Raw genomic sequence first — 21,987 nt, forward strand, 5'->3', positions numbered from 1 at the left:
ATGTTCTAAAAATTTAGACCTTGCTCTCTGAAAGGCTTTGGCGAGAGGATGCTTAAAAGTGAGGCGGCCAGGTGGGAGAAAATATTTGTAAATCACATATCCGACAAAGGACTCGTCTCCAGAATACATACAGAACCCTCAAAATTCAAAATAAACAGTCCTATCAGAAAATGGGCAAAAGACATGGGCAGTTATTCCACCCAAGAAGATACAGATGGCAAATGAAACCATTTGCACTCCTGGGCATTTATCCCAGAATAATGAAGACTATGATCACACGGAAATCTGTACATGAACGTTTATAGCAGCTTTATATGAAATAGCCCCAAACTGGGAAGGATCTAAATGGCCTTCAGTGGGTGAATGGCTGTACGGATTGTGGAGCATCTATGCCATGGAATATTACTCACCAGTAAAAAGTAACAAACAACTGACATTTGCAACTCTATTCATGAATTACCAGAGGGGGGGAAAAACCAATCTTAAAAGGTTACATAGAAGTTACTACATTCTTAAAATCACAAGAGTAACAAATATAAGACAGACTGTTGGTTGCCATGGTTGAAGAGTGTTAAGATGCGAGGGAAGTGATGCTGGCCATAAAAAGGGGGCGGGGCGTGTTACATGAGGGATCCCTGTGATGGAAATGTTTTGTGGCTTGCCTATATCAATGTCACTATCCTGGTTGTTATTGCACTATCGTTTTGTCAGATCCTGCCATTGGGGGAAACTGGGTAAAGGGTGACTGGGCTCTTTCTATAGTATTTCTTTCAACTGCATTGTGATTCAACAAATGATCTCAAAAGAAAAAACTTAATTGAAAAAGTTACCATCTAATAAAATACAACAGAGCTGTTAAAAACAAAATGTAGTACATTAGATTTGATCTTTAGAAACAACCCACCCATTAAAATACACGTAACTGATAGATGCGAGGACTTCGGGACTGAGTTCATCCGGCAGGGTTCAGTCTGGGCAAAGGGCCATGGATCATACCACATGACGTTCGGAAGGGTGAGTCCAAAACGGGGCTGTGAGAAGGCACTAGCCACGGTGCCCGGAGCCCAAGAGGCAGAACTCCCCAGGAGAGCTGTGCTTGGGGAACCCGGCCAGCAAGCAGCAAGGACTGGGGGAAGCTGAGCTTCTGGAGGAGACATGGTCTCTGTGCATGCATCCCTAGGGAATGTCTCTCAGCACCTGCGAGCTGAAGCTGGGCTGACTCTGCAAAATATGATCTAAACAGGCTGAGACAAGGCCATGTCATCCCAGCATCCAGCCCAGAGGTTACCAAAGAAATGCAGCCTCAGACAAGTTGCTCAGAGGCTCACCTGGGTCCCCATGCACAGAGCCAGGCTCCATGTGGACATGGCCAGCTGAGGCTGGGGAGCATGTGATGGAGAGGAAAGAGGCGGCTCAGATGCACACCGTGAGGGCTAAGACCAGAGGTGTGTTCATCATGTGTGTGAACAAGCATCATCAGAGCTACAGCACTGTGGAGGGACTCTCCGCAGAGGGCTCAGAGAGAGGCCCTGGGCACGGTGGGCGTGTCCCAGAAGGGAGTCCTGGCAGGCGCCGGGGGGGGGGGGGGGGTGCTGGATGTAGGTGGGGTTCAGAGGGTTCAGGATCCTCCTGCAGCCTCTGCGGCCTTCCCATACAGGAGTCCACCCTTGCCTCCCTCCCGGTGGCCTGGCTGCTCCCTCGCCGGGCTCCTTTCTGCCTCCGACTGAGAAGGGGCTGCTACGGCCAATCCTGGAGGCCACACCAGGCCCGGGAGGTGACCACGGGACCAGGCTGATGGTTTTCAATCTGTGCACCTCCGAGCATCCAGGAGCCCCAGGAGCGGTGCCTTGGAGGCCAGCCGGTGGGGCGAGGCTGGGGACCAACTGTCCCAGTTTGTGCAGGACCGTAAGCTGGATGAGCTGGTCACTGCAGGTGAGGCTGCCCCGGCCACTCTGGCTCCTCCACTCCGTGAACCGGGAGGCCTCACTGGCAGCCATTCCACAGGGAAGGGCAGTTCTGCTGCCTGGTCCCCCACCCCCAAACCCCAGGTGAGGGGTCAGGACCCTCACCTCCTTCCCCAAACAAGACAAAGCAAAGAAACAGATGACACCTCGTCCGTTTCTGCTTTTTATTGGCGTGTGTGTGCATATACAGCAAGTCCTAGGGGAAGAGTAGGGGGTGAAGCCCAGCAGGTCGACCACTCCCCGCCGCCCCCCCCCCCCACACATCCTCTCTTCCAGGCCAAGTGCTCAGCGCACCTGGGCCACGTTATGTTTCTTGTACAGCAGCGCCCGCCTCTTCTCTCGCTCGCGCACGAAGGCGCGCAGTCGCGCTGTGGGGAAGGTCACGGCCGCGGGCTGGGAGCCAGCAGGGCCCTCCTCCGTTAGCCACGGGCACTGCAAGCAGCTGGACGCGCACGGCCGGCCCCTGGAGAGAGGGCAAAGTTGTCAGCTGAGCTCTCAGAGCCGGGGCCGGGTTGGAGAGGGAGGCGGGGGGGAAGTGGGCCAGGCGGGGTTGGGGGAGGGGGCTGGACCCGGCCGACCCGGTGGTCGATGCGGCGGGACCGCCTTACCATGGGTGAGCGCACAGAGTGCTCCGGAGAAAAGCCACGGCGCCGCCGGACAGCCCCGCGTAGCAGCGACTCAAACGGACTAGCCCCTTGCGCAGGCTTTTCAGCAGCTCGCGGGTCCCTTCACTGCTCACGGGGTACTCCGCGCTCAGCCTGCGCGCGCGGGGGTCAGGGGACTCAGGTCACCCTCGGGTGGATGTGCGGGGGCACCGGGGGCTCTCGGGTCCCCCCCGATGGATGGGAGGCACAGGGATCTGAGGTCCCCCTCGGATGGAGGACACACGGGGGCTCCGGGGGCACCCGGGGTGGATCCCCAGTCTCCCGCCCCTGCGCTTGGGGGACTCACATGATGAAAGCTGTCACGCCTATGGCCCAGATGTCGGTCTGCGGGACGGCACCCTGGCCCTCCAGGAGCTCCGGAGCTGGGGGAGGACACAGCGGAGCACCCAGGCGAGAGGCTGGGTGTGTGCAGGGCAACGGGGAGGGAGGCAGGACGGGGGGCGGGGCTTCCTGCTGGCCCACCCTTCCCCCCCCCCTCCCCCGGGTCAGATTGGCGTCCGCTCCCTGCGCACCCATGGTCTCCAAGTAGTCCTTGAACCTCTCGGAGGGCAGGACCCTCTCCTGGGCGAGGCTCTGGGCGTTGCCCAGGTCGACGACCTTGAGTAAGTTGTACTCGGTGACGATCATGTTCTCCGACCTGAGGTCCAGATGCAGAATGCCTTGGGCGTGCAGGTACTGGGCGGCGCTCAACATCTGCCACAGGTAGTCCTTCACCTCCGACTCCGAGTAGGAAGCCCTGGGGGCGCACGGGGAGGGGGGGCTCGGCTCCATCCACGGCAGAGGGGGCGCGGGGACAGCCGCTCTCTCTCTGGGCCTGGGAGGGCCGCCTCCCCGCTCTGCTCAGCTCCCCGGCTTTGGGCTGACCGGTGGGGGCGGGGCCGGGAGGGGGGCGGGGAGGTGTGAGCCGGGCAGCACCTCGCGCCGCTCCTGCCCCGGCGTGTGTGCCGTCACGCCCGCGGCCCCGCGTCCAGGCCAGGCCTCACCTCTCCGCCAGGCAGGGGAACAGCTCGGGTCCCGAGCACAGCTCCAAGATGAGGACCAGGTGCCGGGGGCTGAGGTAGGCGGCCTGTAGCTGGGCCAGGTGCGGGTGGCGCAGGCTCTTGAGCGCTTCGTATTCGCGCAGCACGGCAGCCTTGTCCTCGGGGCGGTAGGGCACGATCTTCGCGGCCAACGCGCGTCCGCTAGCCCTCTCCCGGCACTGCCGCACCACGCTGAAGCGGCCCCTGGGAGCAGCACCGGCCAGCCTTGTGAGGGCCCCCCACGCGCCCTCCTTCCCAGTGTCAGAAAAAGCAAGCTCAGCGGGAGGTGACCCACGCCTTCGGGGAGGGGGGCGCGGAGGTTCTGCACCAAACTTGTGCGGATGTGAGAAGGGAGGGGTGGCGGCGGAGGGGGCTGGGGTGAGAGCAGGCAAAGCCAGGGAGGCGATGGGCTATGGCACCTTCGAATCTGCGCCTGGAAGGCGAAGGTCTGCGCGCTGGGGAGGGGCTGGGCGGGCCGCGGGGTGCCGCTTTCTTCCTCGGAGGCTGTGGGGATAGGAGCCAGTGACTGGGAGGCACCCCTACAGCCCCAGTCCCCCCGATTTGTCTCCCGTACCCCTTCCCAGGCCCCCTAGCAGGGGGCCCTTCTGTGAACTCCCACACTTTGATGTCTCCTCCCTTGGGCCATTTGGGGGCAGGGGCCTACCGGTGAGAACAAAGCATCCCAGGGAGTGTGTGTAACTGAGTGAAGTGGCAGGGCACGCCGCCCCCACCACCCCGCCAGGCCTCCCAGCGCAGCTCACCCAGGTGGCTGGGCCCTCCCAGGAGGACCTCCTCTGAGGGGCTGCTGTAGGGACCCATGCCCGCCTTGCTGACACAGGCCGTCCGGAAAGCGTACAGCCCGCCCCTGGAAAGCTTGCTGGTGAGGTAGCAGCAGTCAAAGATGTCGGAAGCCAACGTACACCAGGTACCACCTGGGCCACACGCGAGTAGGTGAGGGACAGCCCGGGTCAGGGGGTGGAGAGACCCCCAGGTGACTGGGTTCTTCCCAAAGCCACCCAGGGGCACCGCCCTGCGGCCCTCCTGTGCGGACACCAGGGCTGCCCAGGAGGGGAGACCATACGGAGGGCCCCTACCTTCCAGGCTGCTTTGCACGATGTACGTCACAGGGCCATAGGACTCCACGGGCTTCCAGACCAGCAGCACCCCGTCAGCATACACCTCCCCAATGGCAGGGCGTGGGGAAGAGCAGGGGCGCTCTGGAGGTCCAGGGTTGGCAGCCTGAGGGGGGCTCCCCGCGGCTTCCAATGCCGCGCAGAGCCCCAGCCAGCCCGGCCTCACCCTCCTGCACCTGCTGCCAGGTCCCTGAGCCCACCATCCCCCTGGACCCGTTCAGTCAGGGTCCCCTTCCAGCACCGGCTGGTAGAGGGGCCCGGTGCCACTTCTGGTGGGGGCCTCGGGAGGGGTCTGCTCTGCCAGGCTCCCCTCCCACAGGCGTACATCAGCAACCCGCCACGGAGTGGCCCTCCCTGACTACCCTCTGCCAGCCGCCGGCTCCCATCAGAGGGGCCTGTCCTGGCTACTCAGCTTCCCCCGGCAGCCTGGACACTTGGTGGTTGGCCACTGCTGGGAATCAAGCTAGTCCCACGGCCCCTGTTTTGCATCCTCTGCTTCCTGGTCGTGGGGGCCCCAGTCTGCAGAGCCAGCTCAGGCCTTCTGCAGCCCCAACGTGGATAACCGGGTGGTAAGCATCCCATTCCAAGGGCCTCCTCAGTGAAGGGCAGCAGCACCTACCGACTCACCAAGTGACAGGCGGTCTCCCGGCCCATTAGACTCAGTCTGCGCCCCGTCCCACTGAGGGGGCCTGGCGCGGCCCACTCACCTGCCTTCCGGAGGACAGCCGTGGTGGCCACCATCCCCAGAGGGTTGCTCACGCTGCACGTGTACACCCCCAGGTCCTCAGCAGTCGTCACCAGGATGGTCAGAAGCTGGAAGTTCTTGAGCGTGGAGGAGATGAGGAGGCGGCTGGTGCCCTCCAGGGGAGCCCCGTCTGCAGCAGGACAGAGCAGGCCTGGGGGGCAGCTCCAATGGGCACCCAGCCTTGAGACGCCCGCCCTCTTGGGGCCCGTTTCCCTCTGTACAATAACAGCAATGCCCGCAAGGGGCACCCGCTGCCTTCCTGCTCCCCCCCCCCGCCCCAGCCCCAGGATTCCTCCTGACCTTTGGTCCAGGTGGCCTGTGCAGCTGGCTGGGCCAACACCTGGCAGGCAAGAGTCACGGACTGGCCCAGGACCACCGTTTCATCTGAGAGCTCCCTCAGAAATGATGGCGCTAGGGCATGGAAAGGGGGGCAGGCAAGCTTTCCAAGCCCTGTGGATGTAAGCCTGCCCCCTCTGCCGGTCTGGGCACCAGGGAGGGGCTCCGTTCCCCCACAGTTGGGTCCCCCAGGCTGCAGTGTGGCTCGGGCCCTGGGCAGTGCACCCACCTCGGGCCCTGCTCTTCAGGCCCAATCGGAAGGAAGCCAGGCCTGCCTTCTTCCTGGGGGGGCTCTCTTTCTCCAGACCTGCAGGGAGGAAGAGACCTCTGGGAGACGCACGCAAGGGGCCCAGCTCCCCTGGGAGCGTGAGAGGAGGAACTCGGAGCCGCCCGTGGAGAGATCCCCACGTGGCAGAAGAGCCCAGATCCCAGGGGCTTTTGTCGCAAAGGAGCTATTCTGCTGCAGACACCACCCCCTCCCCACCCCTGTCAGGATCGGTCTACCTTGCACAAGGGCACCAGGGGCAGGTGAGACTCGGGAGCCCGTGGTGCCTGGGGAGGCCTGGCCAAGGGCCCAAGGGTCAGGGACGGGCCAGCAGGGCTGGCCTGGTTGGATGCTCTCTATGTGAGTGTCTCCAAGCCTCCTTAGGTCCCCACGCTGGGCCCAGATGCACGTGGGGAGAGGCTGAGGCCACATGGGTGGCCTCAGGAACAGGGCTGGGTGTGTGGCACGGGGAGGGGGACCCTGGAGAGAGCGGCTTCTGTATCACCCCAGCCCTTCCCCGCATGGGAGCTGAGGTGCCCCAGGGTGCACCTGCCAGGGCGGAGGGGAGAGAGGGGTGGGGTGGGGGAGTCACCTCCAGGCCGGCCCCTGAGGAGGCGGGAGATGTGGGCCACGGAGGCCCTCACCCTCCGGCGCAGTCCCAGCTCCACGGGCTCCTCCAGCAGGGCGTGCCTTCCTGGGAAGTGGAAGAGGCCGCTGGAGGGGGGCGACCACTTGCGCTTCCTGCTGCGGGGGGCCTCCCTGAGCAGAGTGTCCATGTCCTCCGGCTCCTCGGTGATCTGCAACCTGGCTGGCGGGCCCGGCGCGCCCGGCCAGGGCCCCTCGGCTTCAGACTCGGGGGACGACGGTGGCTCTGGTGGCCTGGGGACCTTCCTGAAAATCATGAACTCGAACGGGAGATACTTGATGTCATACAGGTCAGACAAGTTGAGGTAGGCAGGCTCCACCTCTGAGATGTCCAGGGACACGGTGTCGGCTGCTTCTGCGTCCCCAGACAGGTCTCGGATCTGCACCAGGGACACCTGGGAGCCCCCACCAAAGTCCTCCCACGAGCTCAGCTCTGGGGAGGCCCGTGGGGGTGCCCCACTGCCCTCGGGAAGGGGTTCTGCGCTAGCCTGGGGGGGTGGGCTCTGGGCCCCAGCATCATCACGCTCCTCGGAGGACTGAGAGGTGGCCCAGGCCATCCTGGCCCACAGAGGACCCTGCCCCAGCATGCCCCCCGCGTCCCCGCCAAAGGCAAAGGTGCCGTAGCCCGCCACTCCCGCGAAGCCCCCACAGCGCGCCCCCAGTGAGAACTTGCGCGTGGTGGCCTGCTCCTGAGGGCGCTGCGGGCTGGGCTCAGACTCTGATGCGTCTTCCGGCTCCGCGGCCTGGGAGGGGCCAGGCTCCGCGCCCACTGGGGAGGCCAGCCCTGGGGAGCTGGGGGGACTCGGCCTCCCAGGGAGAGGGGTGCGCTTTGGTCCCTTCTTAGAGCCTGGCTGGGGGCTTCCTTCGGCCGGAGAGAGAAAGGAGCTCAAGGGTGCCAGGAGGGACCCCGTGCCCGGCTTTGCAGGGAAGGAGCCAGAAGGTTGTGGTGTAACAGCCTGAGCGGGGCCGCAGCCTTCCGGCGGAGCAGGACTCCTCTGGGGATGAAAGGAAGGCGCCGCCTGCCCCCCGCGGCTGTCCTGCGATGACCCCTCTTGCCCAGCGGACCCCGGGTCGCCACCGGTGCGCGGAAATAGTCCCGGCTCCTGCCGGGATCCCTCCGGACGCTCCGTGTCCCTGGCACGCGAGAGCCCTCCCGGCCAGCTCTCCCCTGAGTCCGCCTGGAGGTCCGAGCGGGCCGGGCCAGGGCACGGCGCTTCGCCACCGGCCTCAGGCGCCGAGGCGGCGGGGGGCGGCCGGCCGAGCTCCAGGGAGCGGCCGCGGCCGGGGGCCCCGCGGGCGCTGCAGTCCGGCCGCCGCAGGGCGGCCTCGGAGCAGGGCGCTCCGGCCGCGAGCGCGGCCTCCTCCTCCCGCGCGCGGTGCTCCAGCAGCGGCTCTCGCAGGCCGGGCAGGGCGCGGGCGAAGTAGCCGCCCGAGAGCAGGTGCCGCCGGCCGCCCGCGGCGGGGCCTCCGCGCTCCGCGCCCTCGCCCGCCTGCGGGTACAAGAGGCTGCGGAGGACGCTCTCCCGCGGGACGCAGCCCCGGGCGGCGGGCGCCTCCGCGCGGGGGCCCGGCGTGGGCGGAGGCGCGGGCTCCTCCGGCAGGCTGGCGGACGGCCGCAGGAAGCCCCGAGGGTGCAGCAGCGGGGAGTGGGCCACCGGGGAGGGCGGCAGCGATTTGGCCCGGGCGAAAGGCGCCGGCTCGCCGTCGGAGCACGAGGACGACGAGCTGCTGGCGCCGCCGCGCAGGTGCCGAGCCACCCCGAGCGATGGGCTGTCGGGCGGGCCCCGGAGCAGCTCGGGGATGGAGCGCATCACCAGGATGGACTTGTAGCTCATCAGCGAGCGCTGGGGGGGTGCGGAGGACAGGGGCGCGTCGGCCGTGGGCCCGCGCCGCCCCGGCTCCTACTGGGCGCAGACGGGGCACCCAGGAGCTGGGAGCGTTACAAGCTCCACTCCTCGGGCCCTAGGGCTCTGCCGCTCTGCCCCTGCCCTCGCTGGAGTTGCACGCACCTCCGCCCGGACCTGCCCCGGCGGCTCGGAGAGCGCAGACCCCAACGAAGGGCCAGCGCCGGGCGAGGCTTCCTGTTCTCCCAGGCCAGGCGGGCGGGGACGCACAGCCAGCCCTCGGGACCTGGCTTCCCTTGTCCCCAACTCCCCCCGCACCCTAACTGTCCCCGCGCCGCCCCACCACTCCCACACGCTGCCCAGCTCACCTGCCAACGGCTGTGAGCCAGCAGGAACTTGAGTTGCTTGGTGTTGATGAAGTGGGCCTCCTCTGCAGGCACGGACTTCTGAGGGCGCCCAGGTGAGAGGGGCGGTGAGGGGAGACCCTGGTGCACCCGGTGGCCCACACAGGCCTCCGCCCCTCCTGGCCTCAGTTTCTCTCCCTGTGCAGGCTTGCTCAGGCTCACCTCGGACTCACCTGGAACCAGGGGTGGGCGAGGCACTCGGCTGCACTGGGCCGGGCACTAGGAGGAGAGGAAGGCCAGGGCTCAGGCCAGGGGTTCGGCTGCCCAGGCCCAGGCCTAAGAGAACCCTGGGCGGGGGGGGGGGGGGGGGGGCAGGGCTGGGCACTCACTCTGGGGCCCTCTGCAGGGCAGCCGTGATGAAGTCCTGGGCATCCTTACTGAGGTGGGCAGCCGCAGGGCTGCTCCAGGACACCCGCCCCTCCAGTACGTTCAGGAGCGTGGCTCGGTCACTCTCACCAGCGAACGGTGACGAGCAGGTCAGGCTAAAAGCAGAGACACGACTTGCCTTCAGATGTGACCTGGTTTTCTGGATCCATAGGGGGCAGGTGGCCAGGACAAGGGAGCACCCAGTCCTGCCTGGAGGTGGCCACAGTGCCACTCCCATGCAGCCCTGAGAGCCCTCCAATGGTCTGAGATTAGCCCCGAGATCCAGCCTCAGCCTGGGACGGGGATCAAGGGTCAGCCTGGCGTGTGTACCCAGCCTCAGCCCGGGATCCAGGTGCTGTCTACACCAGCAGCATCCTCAGGGCAGCAGGGACTGTGACGAGGGACCTTTCTGCAAACCACCCAGACCCTCCCTTTAGGGACACAGCTCACTGCTTTGCCTGGGGACCAGGCAGAGTCCCTCTGGAACACCGGAACAGCGTACGTAAGGAAAGAGCTCAGCGTAAACCATTTCTCAGTTGGCTGACGGCTGGTTCACACAAGAGCTGCCCTGTGGGGCCTGGGTCTTTGACCTGGGCAGCTGGCCGGTAGTGCTCCAGCCTCCCACGGGCCTGATGCGGGGGCGGGGGGGGGGGTCTAGGGCAGGCTTCAGACGAGGTGGCTGACAGAGGCAGGGGTCTGCTCACCTGAGGTAGGAGATGACCCCCATGGCCCTGCAGGAACAAAACCACAGTCACAGTGTGTGCTCAGGGTTGAGGCGTCGGGGGTGGGGAGGGAGCATGTGTCAGGGGCTGTGGTCTGCGAGCTCACCAGACATCAGAGGCTTCGCTGACAGGGTTCTGCTCGATGATCTCCGGGGACACAAACTCCGGGGAGCCATACTCGCTATACTGTGGCTCTCCTGGGGAGATTTTTTGGGCAAAGCCGAAGTCGCAGATTTTAATGTCTTCTAGAGCAGGATGCACCATCAGGATGTTGGGGGGCTGTTAGGGAGAGTCAGGGAGGGGTGAGGCCATGCCCTAGGGGCTGCAGGGAACCCCCGGGTCTGTGATGGGCTGTTTCAAGGCAACGGTGAAGCCAGTGTGGGACCGCGGACAGTCCTGGGGGTGCATTTCAGTGCCCTTTGGGGACAGCCTCCAATTCATCCCAGCTGCACCCCCGTGGAAGAGCCCCCCACCCCCAGGGGCAACCAAGGCCTCACAGGGAATCTAGACGTGGTCGGCCTGTGGCTCCCCCACCAGCCAGCAGGCCCCAGGCTCCCACCTGTCCTTCCCCAGGCCTTGGGGACCCCAAGGGAGCCGAGTACCTTTATGTCCAGGTGGAGAATGCTGTGGCTGTGCAGGTAATGCAGCCCCTCCACCAGCTGCTGGACATACACCTTGACCTGCAACAAAGGCCAGGGCTCAGGTGCGAGCCATGGTCCACCTCTTCCTCCACTTCCTTCCCTGTGCCACGCCCACCTGCAGGGCCCCCACTTCCGTCAGATCTGAGCTTGGGGTGGTCCCACGAGGCAGCCATGTACAAAGGCTCCCAGACCCCGCCCCCCGGTCCCCAGGGCCAGAGGATTCGTCCAGCCGGGCGGTGGGTGGATCAGCCTGGCCAAAGCAGGAAGCGCTGTGTCTCGGGGGCAGGCAGCATGGCCCCCGCAGGGCCCGCGACGGGGAGGCCGTGGGAAGGCTTGGAGAGCTCTGCTGAGGAGCTGCCACGCGCCATGCGGCCCTGGGCAACCTCAGACGGTCTCGGAGCTGGGGAGCGCTGGGGGCCTGTGTTGGCACGGGGAGCAGCACACCGTGCAGTCACCTCAGCCTCTGTCACCACACTCTTCCTGAACAGACGGTCCAGCAGGTCCTCTGACGAGCACCTGGGGCTCAGGTCAGGAAAAGCTCTGGAGTCTGGAACCCACCCAGCCCCACACACCTTTGGCAAGTCATCTTGGGGTGGGGACGGGAGCCACGCTGGGAAGGGTGGTGCTCAGCTGACCAGGGTGGAAGGAGCAGGGGCCCTGAGGGCAAGGGCTGAGGTCAGTGGGCGGCAGCAGCAGAGCGGGAGGGGAGCGAGTCGTCCGTGTCTGACCCTCGCTGGACCGTGGCCGGGCAGCCTGGGGACCCTCTCAGCGGTAGCGCTGGGGGCAGCCACCGACGTCACACGGCCCTGCTGGGGAGGCCACGCGGGGCACGGCAGCGGCCCAGTGAAGGCGTGTCCTGGACCCTGGGGACACAGCCCCGCCCAAGTGCCGGGCCCGTGGGGCCGGAGCCGCAAGGACGGTGCCGTGTCCAGCAACACCAGAACAACCGGCCCGGCGTGGCCCTCGGAGCCCCGCCCGCCCAGGGCGCGCCCCTCTCCGCACTCCGGCTGACGGCGGGATACAGCTCCACGACGAGGATCAGGGTCTTCCGCGTCTCAAACTGGTCCAGCAGCCGGGTGACCAGCGGGTGGCTCAGCGTGGCCAGGATGTCCCGCTCGCGGTGCGCGTGGGCGCACGTCCTGCTCCGCCGGGGAATGAACTTGGCTGCGCAGGACATCTGGTTTCCCTTGTGCTGCACCCTCTTCACGAAGCCAAACACGCCCCTGGGAGGAGGGGAGCCACGCTGGGCGCCTGCGACAGGCTCCCCGGGGTCGGGGTCCGGGTCGGGGCTGGAGGAGTCCTCCAGGGAAGCAGGCTTCCGGGGCGGTGCTTGTGAAAGGCCTGGGCTCCCGGGGCAGGGACTCGGGGCGGGCGGCGGGGCGGAGGGGGGGCGGGGTCGGGACTCGGGGAGGCGGGGACTCGGGGAGGGACTCGGGGAGGCGGGGCTGAGGGCGGGGACTCGGGGAGGGATTCAGGGAGGCGCGGCTAAGGGGCGGGGACTCGGGGAGGCGGGGCTGAGGGGCGGGGACCCGGGGGGCGGGGCTGAGGGCGGGGACTCGGGGAGGGACTCGGGGAGGCGGGGCTGAGGGGCGGGGACTAGGGGCGGGGCAGCGGCTCCTGGGGCTGGGTTTCTGGACCATACCTTCCAATTTCCTCCTTGACCTCGTAGAAGGAGCGCAGTTTCCTTCGATAGCTTTGCTTCGCTGAGCCCGGCTCGCTGTCTCCTGCAGTCGAGGGGCGAGAAGCCCTCGGTGTGGGTAAAGATGTCCATTTCCCCCAAGAGCAGCATCCCTGTGCTGCCTCCTGTGAGAGGCCACAGACCACCCTCCCCCCGTGCCCGCAAGGAGCAGACACTCGGGTTCTAGGAGGGATCCCCCGACTCACCCCCGTGGACTACCAGCTCCGCTTTACACAGCACCTGGCCGCCAGCGTTGCGGGCCAGGCACGTGTAGACACCAGCGTCGTGCTGGGTCACATCCCTCAGCACCAGGGAGTAGGTGGTCCCCTCCTGCTGCTGGCTGAGCCGGGCGCCATCCACCAGCTGGGCATCGTCCTGGGGGCACAGGCCGGTGGGGCGACCATCAGCCCAACCTGGAGACCCCTGCAAGGCAGGCTGTCCCGCCCTCCGGTGAGCGCCTTGCTGTCGGGTGGGAATGCCACACACTCCCCAAGCCCGGCCCCCCACACGGCGCCTGTCCATACCCGGTACCAGGTCACCATGGGCTGCGGGTTGCCCTCAATGACCGCCTGGAACTGGGCTGTGCTCCCCCTCTGTGCCTGCACATCTTCGATGGTGACCTGCATGGACGGGGGCCCTGGGGTGCAGGATGGAGCCTGTGAGGGGGGGACCCAGTCTGTGCCGCCCGCCCTGCCCACCACAGCCCCGCCAGCATGGACTCGTCAATGGGGCTTGCAGTCAGAGACCCCCTGGTGGCCCAGCATTGACCCTGGGCCTGTCTTGACACCCCAGGTGGGCAGCCAGGCCCTGAGATACTCCCTCGGGGCACCTGCCTCCCCAGATGAGGACAATCCCCTCCTGACTCTGCCCGGGCCCCTGATGGCCACTCAGTGTTTCCTTCCGTCTAACCTGTCTGTCCTGCCTAGACCCTAGCTGTCCAAGGGCGGGGCATGCAGAGGGGGCTAACCCCTGCTGGGGGAAGGGGCACCCAACATCCAATTCAGTCCTGTCAGCACCCCCAGTGAGAGAGAGCTCACCTCTGCCAGGGACGGCCCTCTTAGGGAATGCAAAGAAACGGGCAGTGAGGCCCCGGCCACAGCAAGGCCAGAACAGGCCAGGTGGCTTCGCAGTTTCCTCCGCACAAGTGCCCCTCCCCGCCGCCCCGGCTGCAGCCCAGGGCATGGGGAGCACATGTGTAACCTACTTCTGGTAGCTGTGTCGCTGGCCTGGTACACGTATGTCCTACGGGTGGTCTCCGTGAACACTTGGCTGTGGACGTCCCATAGCTCCACTGTGCCTGCCCCCGGCCGGGCTGTGCCCTCCATCCTGTGGTCATGGAGCTGGATGAGCCGTCTGACTGTCTGCTACACTTCTGGAGCGCGGGCGGCCAAGCCTCACCACAGATGGGGGTGCATGCCTCCCCCTCCCTGAGCGGCAGCGGACGATTCGGGAAGGGACGTACAGAGAGGACACCCAGCCCTGGGCAATGAGAGGGCTCCCCCAACACCCCTCATCCTGAGGGCCGCCTCTCCTCCGTGCTCTGCCCCTGGGCTGTCCCTCTCATGAACTGCCCCCAGCCAGCACGCCAGGGAGGTTACCGGATGGGCACGATGCGTCCCTGGCCCTCGGCATGGGCCCCTGAGTCCTGCTCCTGGGGGAGAGGCTGTGACGCTCTCTGGGGCTCAACTGGTAGGAGACAAGGGGCCTAGTGAGACACTGGGATGGAGCTGGGACTGTCCCCCACCATGTGCCCCCTGCCGTCCTCCAGGCCCAGCACAAGACAGCGCCGGGGCTCCAGGGCTGCAGGGCCTTGTGGGTAAGAACGGACAGGGAACACCCACTCCTGACACCCAGGGCTCCCGCCCTCCCTACAGAGCCCAGAGCCCTGCCCTAGCTCCCAGCCTGGGCCACCAGCCCCGAGGCTCCCCTCGCCAGCCACCGTGCAGGGCCCCAATAGGTGCAGCAGCCTCCGGGGGAGGGGCCTCGGGGCATAGCCTCCGGGGGAGGGGCCTCTGGGGGAGGGGCCTCAGGGCATAGCCTCCGGGGGAGGGGCCTCGGGGCATAGCCCTGGGGGAGGGGCCTCGGGGCATAGCCTCCGGGGGAGGGGCCTCGGGGCATGGCCTCCGGGGGCGGGGCCTCTGGGCATGGCCTCCGGGGGCGGGGCCTCGGGGCATAGCCCTGGGGGGCCTCGTCTGTCCGGGGTGGTGGGGGGTCTACCCCTCCCTCTCCTCCCTCTCCTCCCTCTCCTCCCTCTCTCCTCCCTCCCCCCTCCTCCCTCTTCCCTCCCCTACTTCTCCTTCCCTCCTCCTCACCTCCTCAGCTACCCAGGAGCACAGGTTCCCCAGGCTTTCTGCCCAGGACTGACCACCAAAGCCTCTGGCTCCCAGGACAAAAGCACTGGGGAAGAACCTCCCAGCACCCGCTCCCCTGCCTAATTTCACACATGGGGAGACTGAGGCTGAGTGCATGGAGCCCTTGGGATGTCACGGTCCCCAGGGCCCTGCCCATTCGCCCACACAGGATGGATACCTGGGGTGGCCAAGCTTGGGGCCAGCACAGGGGGGACTCTAGAGCAGGTGGCACTAGGTGGTCAGCCTGAAGCCGCTGGGCCTTACCAGGTGCATCTGCATCCTCCATGCCTGGGAGTTGGGGGCCAGCGTCCTGGAGTTTGGGTGGCCCCCCGGGGCCAGGGCTGGGGCCAGCACGGTCCCACATGGAGGGTCCTGGAGCCTTGGTGCACACCGTGCCCTCCTGGTCTGCTGGCTCCAGGGCAACTGCGGGACGGACAGCAGCATCTGCGAGAGAGGCAGGTCAGTGCGCAGGGGTGAGAGGTGGCCTGGGCCCCAGAAGAAGGCTCCAGACACTTAGTCCCAAGCCTCAGAGGCTGCCCTTCCCAGCTGCCTGCCCCACCCACCCACTCAAGGCAGTGAACTCAGGGCCTTCAGGAGCATGCGGGCTCCTCTGAGGACAGGAGGGCGTGGGTACCTACCCTCTGTCCTGGTTTGTCCTCAGTCTCAGGTCATCCCACCCCTTCACCCTGGGACTGGCTTCCCCCCACCCCATGGCCCACTCCAGGCCCCAGGGCACTGGGCCACCCAGGCCAGGGTGGACCCAGCCCCACACTCTAGGGAAGCCTGGGGACAGCCTGATGCTGCCAGGGACCAGGGGCCCCTTCCTGCCCACCCAGGCCACCGCATCCTCACTGGCCCCTACCCCAGCTTCCCACACAGCCCCCGAGGGAACCCTCCAACGGTCCCACATGTGGGCTCTCTGCCCCCAGCTCCCAGGATGTTTTCCTCTTCTACCTGGAGGTAACTTGGTACAGCCACACCACAGCCGCACACATGCCCAGGGATGCCCACCACTCCATTCCCAGCAGGTGCCCCTGCCTGGAGCTCTCCCCTGCCCCAGACCCTCTCTCTTGCCGATCTTCTGTATCCTCGGGCCCTCCAGGACAGAGAGACAACTGGGCAGTCTGCTGTCTGTCTGCCCTCTCTGACACTGGGGAACCCATCTTGTCCTTACCCAGTCCAAAGACATCAGCACACCCCTGACACGAACACCCTCTGTGTCAACCTCGCCAACAGCCCCCACTGCACAGCAGGCTGGGAACGACCACAATGGGCCATCCTGATCCCAGTATATGCACCTGTGACCAGCCACACAGACCATGTGAGCAAGCTAGACCTGTGGGCCGTCACGCCTCCATCCAGGGACCCCAAGAACGGGCCAGAACCCACAGGCTGATGCCGGGTGCCGACCCAGGGCCCTCCACCACAAGACGCCGGAGCCACCAGACAGAGAAGCAGGAGAGCAGAACAGAGGCAGTGCAGGGAACCGGTTTATTATCATTGGGGGTCACTGATGGGCCGCTTCCCACGCACAGACCCTGGTGCACCCTGCAGAGAGGCCCAGGAGTTCCTGTAGGGCTAGGCCCTGCACAGGCCTCCCGGAGGCCAAGAGAAACATTCATAGTGAAGATGTGGCTGGGGAGCTCCCCAGTGAGAGGGAGACTGGGGCCCCAGCCTGAAGCAGGCAGGGCCCACCTGGCAGCCTGGCCTCATGAATGCGGCAGGACAGATGCAGAGTCCCTGACCTGCGTCTAGAGCCCCAAGCCCAGAGCTGCAGTCTGTGAGTCCCTCCGGCCTTCTGTACTTTCTGAGACGCCAGGTCTGGGCACGGTGCCTTCAGCTGGACCAGGCCCCATGAGGTAGCAAGAGCCTGGGGAGAGAGGGGCGAGCAGGCTCCAGCCCTGAGTTCTTGGAGAGTTAGGGAGAGGATCAGAGCACACGTGTGTCCATGGAGCGCTGGTTTCCTCCAGGAAGCCACGGGGCCTGGCAGCCAGGCACCTGCTGCTCACGGCCTCAGCCCTGGGCGGGGCCAGGGGCCTTGTCCCCATCCGGGCAGATGTGCAGGGTGACGGTCTCGCCCACCGTCCCAAAGCTGACCGTCTGGGTGTTAACCTCCGTTTTGAAGCTGCTCTGGCCGCTGTCTGCAGACCTCTGGACCTGGATGCAGAAGGACGGCTTCCAGGATGCAGCGCCCCCAGCCCGGGCTTCCTGCATACAGAAGGAGACTCCCGCGGGGCCGAGGACCTGAGGTCCCAAGGGAGACGCCTCCCGGCGACTGAAAAAGCTAGGTGGGTTTCGAGGGCCCAGAGGACGCCCCACATTGAGCAGGACAGGCTGCCCCACCGTGGGCTCGCTGATCTCTCTCTGGAGCACAGAGACCTCGCAGGGTGGGTCGTCAGAAGTGCTGGGCACAGGGCCATGGCAGCCGAAGGTCTCCCCCTCCCGGGGCACGTAATCCTCCAGGTCAGCCAGCGTCAGCACTCGGCCATCATGTGTGAGGATCTTGGGGTCACGGCCCCAAAGGCTGTTGGTGCCCAGGGGCTCCTCCGTCAGGAGGGCACCTCCTCCCTCCACCTCCTCCACCTCCTCCACGGGGGTTTCCTCTTCAGCCGCCTGGGGAGGGAACGGCTCACAGGTCTCCTCTGGCCCTGTGTCCATGCAGAAGATGAGAGGCTCTCCAGTGCTGACCAGTGCCCTGCCCTGGGCCTGCGGCTCCTGGGCCAGTAGGTTGTTGTTGGAGTTGTTTGCATTGGGATCTCCTATGGGGGTCCCACCAGGCAGCGTGAAGAGAAGCCCTGCAGAGCTGTCAGGAGCCTCTCTGGCAGGGGATGCACCCCTGGAGCCCGTCTTCTTCACCCTGACTTCAATGGTCTCCTCGACCTCTACCCACTTGGGCTGGGGCCTCGTGCCCTGGGGCAGGCCCGGCGTGTGGGACTCAGGCTCCGTCACATACAGTGTGGGTACAGTAGGTCTCCAGCCTGGCTCCACCTCAGGCCTGCAGGGCTGGCTGGCCCCTGGTGAGTACAGCAGCTCGGAGGCCAACTGGCCTGGCCTGGGCGGGCTGGCAGTGCGGCGGGAAGGCGAGCGGGAGGGGGACTTGTTGGGGGACCGGCGCCGGCCACGAGGGCTCTTCACCACGGTGGTGATGGTCTCCTCTCTGCAGGGAGAGGGCCAAGAGGAAATGTGCACAGAGACCTGTACCCTTGCCCGTTGCCCACGCCATCAGCACATGCAGGGGCCACGTGAGTGATCAGGTTAGTGTAGTGAGCAATTGGTGACACTGCAAAACAAATTCCTACATGTGTGCTTGAGCCTGCCCTCTGGAACCTCTAGCCAGAGAACCAATGGAACAAAGCACAAAGCCTCATCTGACCAACTCAGGCTCCAGTGCGCAGATCTCAAAATAAGAGTTGAGGCAACAAGGGAGACCCACACCTCATCACAGTGCACCTCCAAACCCCAGACCGAGTCTGGGTCACAATGTCTCCACCTGTGTCTCTCCTCCATTTATGGCCACCTTCTTTTGGAGATGCCAATGCTCCTCGCACAACTAATGGACAGGGATGCAGGGACACAGCCATGTGGCCTTCCTTGTCTATCCCATGAGTGCTTTGTGCTTTGTATCATGGGGGATGACCCCAGTGAGCTCTCAGAGGGCAGGAGCCTCAATGGTCCTCAGCTGGAGATAGGCTGGCAGCTGATCCTAGGTCCAGGGGTGTTGTCAGAGCCCCGATCTTGCTGCTTGTGCTCCTGATCTGTTCGTCTGGGGGTGTGAAACCCAGCAAGAATACCCGGCTCTGAGCATGGCTTGGCTGTCACGGGCTGTGTGACTTCAGACAAGCACTTCCTCTTCCTGGGCCCCTTCCACCTAAATGGGAGTGGGCAGGAAGGAGAAGAGGAGGCAGAACACAAGGCCAGTTGCATATGGGTGAACATCAGGTACTGGCCAGGGACTTTGCAGCAGCCTTGGGGGATGAGTCTGACCTCCTTTTGCAAGTGTGGACCACGACGCTGAGAAGGCTGCACACATGCCCAGGGCCATGATTCAGAAGTCCACCAGTCAGCCCCAGGACCCCTCTGCCACCCTGTGCCCCTGACCTTGGCGGGTGCTGTGGGTACAATCAGTATCAGGCAGTATCAGGGAGCAGGGATGTGCTGAGTAACACACAGACCCTGGGGAACTCACAACTCTCCTGGGCCCTGGGACCTGCATTTTCTCTTGGACTGAGGCACGCATGTGGTGACAGCTCAATGCTGTCATCACCTGCCTGCTATGACTAAGGCAGGCTCGTGCTCTCTCTCTCTCTCTCTCACTCAGCTTTTATCCAACTCAGGGCTCCACCCAGGAGCATATACTCCCAGGAATGGGCCCAGAAATGTGTGCTACCCCTTGGGGTACACAGCAATTATACGCTCTGCCTCCTCAGCCCTCAGCAGGTAAAAAGGAAATGCTACACCCCACTCAACTGATGGGGGAACTGAGGCTTAGAGGCATGGCCTAATCAAAAATCACAGGACTGCCTTCCGGCCTCATGTCCAGGCTCGGGAACACTAGGCTTGTCCCTGGGTCGGAGCTTGCCCACATATCATGGGAGCTTGGGCCAGGTCCATCTGCTGGCCTCATGCCTCTTCAGTTCGCCAAGGCAGGACAGTCAGTCCTGTGGAAACTGGGGTCATGCCTCCTAAATGCCTCCCTGTGTTGAGCTCATTACTGCCCCCATGAAGGCATGTGGGCATCCTGCACTGAGGCTCCCAGGACAGCAGGTGGGACTGCCAGGTGGCAGGGGTCTCTCTCCAAGCCCTTTTTCCTCCCTGTGTACCCTGAGTCCCTACTCTGTGGTGTGCCCTTGGGAGAGATGCCTGGCACAATTCCTCCTGCTGAGTTCCTCCAGCAACACAGGGTGTGTGTTGGTACCTCCCTAAGCCTGGAATAGACTGGACTTCAGGATGCCTCTTGAGTCCCCTAGTCCGGCTGCCCCAGGTGTGAGTCCCCTCTGAAGTCTTACTGATGAGGCAGCCTGACTCTGTCTCTGTTTCTCCATTTTGTCATCTGTAAGATGTAAATAATAAAAATGCTTCCTTTGTAGACGAAATGTAGAGTTATTCTGTGTATAGCTCTGGCACAGTTGCATGCCTCCAGGAATGCTTACTACTGCCCCATGTACTGTGGGCAGCAATATGCCTTGGGGGAGGAGGGAGGAAGTTGAGGAAGGGTTAATCCAGGATCTGACCAAATGTCTGGTGATAGCGTTCTCCAAAACTTGGCCAACTGCAGGCCCCTTTAGGAGGTCATAGGCCCATGAGGAACCAACAGGAGCTTCCCAGTCATCTGGTCTTAGACCAGTCTTTCTTGCCTCCTGGCTTCCACAAACTTTTACACAATCTCCACCTGCAGACACCTCCTACTGGATCATCCAGGTGAAAATCAACTCTGCCTTCTGTGGGCTTACTCAGCTCCAGACCTCTTGTGTTATTTAATCAGCAACAACCCTAGCCTTGAAGGCACCTAATAAAAAGGGGACAACGGGCGTGGCACCGGGGAAATGGGTTACCTGCCGGCTTTCAATCATGAACCATCCTGAGCAAACCTCTTCCCTGAACCTGAGTTTCCGCATCTCCCTAATGCTAGGGTTGGGATTGGAGATCTTTAAGGGCCCTAGAGCTGTGCTGCCCATCAGGGTTACACTATTTTAATTAAATACAAGTTAATGAGAATAAGTAAAATCTAGAATTCAGTTCTTCGGTTGCACTTGACACATTTTAAATACTCAGTACCCACTTGTGGCTAGTGCCTGTTCTTGTAGTGGGCATCATAAAAATAGAGTATTTCCAGCATGACAGAAAGCTCTGTCGGACAAAACTGCCCTAGATCCTAAGGTTTGAGGAGTAGAATATTCCCTATAGCCCACTGTGGGAAGCAGCTCTTGGTCCCAGCTCCAAATTAACTGACATGATTCTGGGCGTAAGCCCTGAGTGAGCTGCTGTGAAGTATGCAGTGTAAGTCTACCCTGTGGAGGCACTGGAGCCATAGAGACCCTGGAAGAGAGAGCTGTTTAGTGTGAAAGTAGCCAAGGCCCCAGGGGAAGGTGGGTCCCCTTGGTGGCATCTGCAAAGTGCTGGCAGTCTGCATGGTGAGTAAAGGCCATGTGAGCAGGCAGTTAAACAAGCGGGTGGACAGGCCACACGGACAAGGTCCACGTGGGTTAGCGGGCATGCAGGGGGCACTGCAGTCAGAAGGAAGGTTAGGAACACGCCTGCACTTACATGATGACGGTTTTCTTGGGGACTTTAGTCTCCTGCTCAGTGACTACAAAGAAAACAGTCGGAATAGCGAGGGTTACAGATCAGCCAGCGCTCAGGTGCTGAGCCATTTGAGTGGCCATGGCAGTACAGTAACCTGCTCGGCTTCGGAGCACTGTTTCCAAGCCCTGCCTGATCTGCCTGTCACGCTGGAATCTCAATTCTGTCATCTTTAACACGGAGATGACAGTGCCTGCTCTGAGTGGCTGGGGGATGAGCAAGTGTGACATCAGTGGGTCCCATATGAGGAAATGAGGGTCTTTCAGGGACTGCAGCAAGAGTAGGGACCCCGTCTAGGCTGCCCATGCAGAAATCCCAGCTCCTTCTTCAGCCCATGTGCCCAGGGAGCCCTGTGATTTTGTCAAACCTGAGGTCCCACTTCTCAGACAAAAATTGAAGGCTAGAGGTTGGGGGGAAGGAAAGGCCCATGTGAGCCAAACTGGGACTGGGATGGCTGGTGCCTATTTTATTAAAAATCCTAAAGACTAAAGGTATCTCTCCAGGGGAAAGGGACACTGGAGTTCCTAGAGATGGCATTTCTGAGCTCTGTACCATGAGGCCATGGAAATCCCATCAGGAGCAACCAGAGACACCTGGACAGGGTCCTGAGCTCTAAATGAGCAAGGAAACCTAGGTCTTTCCATAGAAGCTCCCCATAAACTCAACTGCCTTGATTGCCCTAGCTTTCCATCTCTTTGGAGTCAGCAGATGGAGGGCCTGAGTCCCGGAGACAGGACAGGACTTGTCTGGGACCAGGCAGCACCTGTTCTCACCCATCCTGAGGCCTCTTCCTCTGCAGCTTCTGGGCATGGCCAGGCTTACCATGGAGATGCCCCTCCCAGCCACACCTTGCTGCACAACAGGCAGTCCAGCACACACCAGTACCCTCAGATCTCAAGAGTCCCTCTT

The 21,987-nt window shown here is 63.6% G+C and overlaps 1 protein-coding gene across 1 annotated transcript in view; it reads right to left on the reverse strand.

The window, feature by feature from the left end:
- Window positions 1-2,114: 2,114 nt before the first annotated feature.
- OBSCN (obscurin, cytoskeletal calmodulin and titin-interacting RhoGEF) overlaps window positions 2,115-21,987 on the reverse strand; it is a 127,034-nt gene continuing 107,161 nt past the window's right edge. Inside the window, exons 84-109 of the mRNA XM_088020475.1 lie at window positions 15,043-15,222; window positions 14,026-14,113; window positions 13,632-13,753; window positions 12,952-13,064; window positions 12,634-12,802; window positions 12,392-12,473; window positions 11,772-11,972; window positions 11,205-11,265; window positions 10,711-10,788; window positions 10,215-10,387; window positions 10,091-10,117; window positions 9,350-9,502; window positions 9,194-9,239; window positions 8,985-9,062; window positions 6,720-8,616; window positions 6,092-6,169; window positions 5,827-5,937; window positions 5,489-5,656; window positions 4,743-4,865; window positions 4,410-4,580; window positions 4,068-4,152; window positions 3,613-3,852; window positions 3,142-3,365; window positions 2,916-2,991; window positions 2,573-2,722; window positions 2,115-2,427 (exon numbers count right to left, since the gene is read on the reverse strand). Coding sequence (XP_087876601.1) covers window positions 2,250-2,427; window positions 2,573-2,722; window positions 2,916-2,991; window positions 3,142-3,365; window positions 3,613-3,852; window positions 4,068-4,152; window positions 4,410-4,580; window positions 4,743-4,865; window positions 5,489-5,656; window positions 5,827-5,937; window positions 6,092-6,169; window positions 6,720-8,616; window positions 8,985-9,062; window positions 9,194-9,239; window positions 9,350-9,502; window positions 10,091-10,117; window positions 10,215-10,387; window positions 10,711-10,788; window positions 11,205-11,265; window positions 11,772-11,972; window positions 12,392-12,473; window positions 12,634-12,802; window positions 12,952-13,064; window positions 13,632-13,753; window positions 14,026-14,113; window positions 15,043-15,222 — 5,072 coding nt within the window. The 3' untranslated portion in view covers window positions 2,115-2,249. The remainder of the gene's footprint in view (window positions 2,428-2,572; window positions 2,723-2,915; window positions 2,992-3,141; window positions 3,366-3,612; window positions 3,853-4,067; window positions 4,153-4,409; window positions 4,581-4,742; window positions 4,866-5,488; window positions 5,657-5,826; window positions 5,938-6,091; window positions 6,170-6,719; window positions 8,617-8,984; window positions 9,063-9,193; window positions 9,240-9,349; window positions 9,503-10,090; window positions 10,118-10,214; window positions 10,388-10,710; window positions 10,789-11,204; window positions 11,266-11,771; window positions 11,973-12,391; window positions 12,474-12,633; window positions 12,803-12,951; window positions 13,065-13,631; window positions 13,754-14,025; window positions 14,114-15,042; window positions 15,223-21,987) is intronic.

This window comes from Eumetopias jubatus, unplaced genomic scaffold (genome assembly GCF_037043125.1).
Source record: "Eumetopias jubatus isolate StellerSeaLion01/CBP00866 unplaced genomic scaffold, mEumJub1_p1.0 scaffold_30, whole genome shotgun sequence".
NCBI lineage: Eukaryota > Metazoa > Chordata > Mammalia > Carnivora > Otariidae > Eumetopias > Eumetopias jubatus.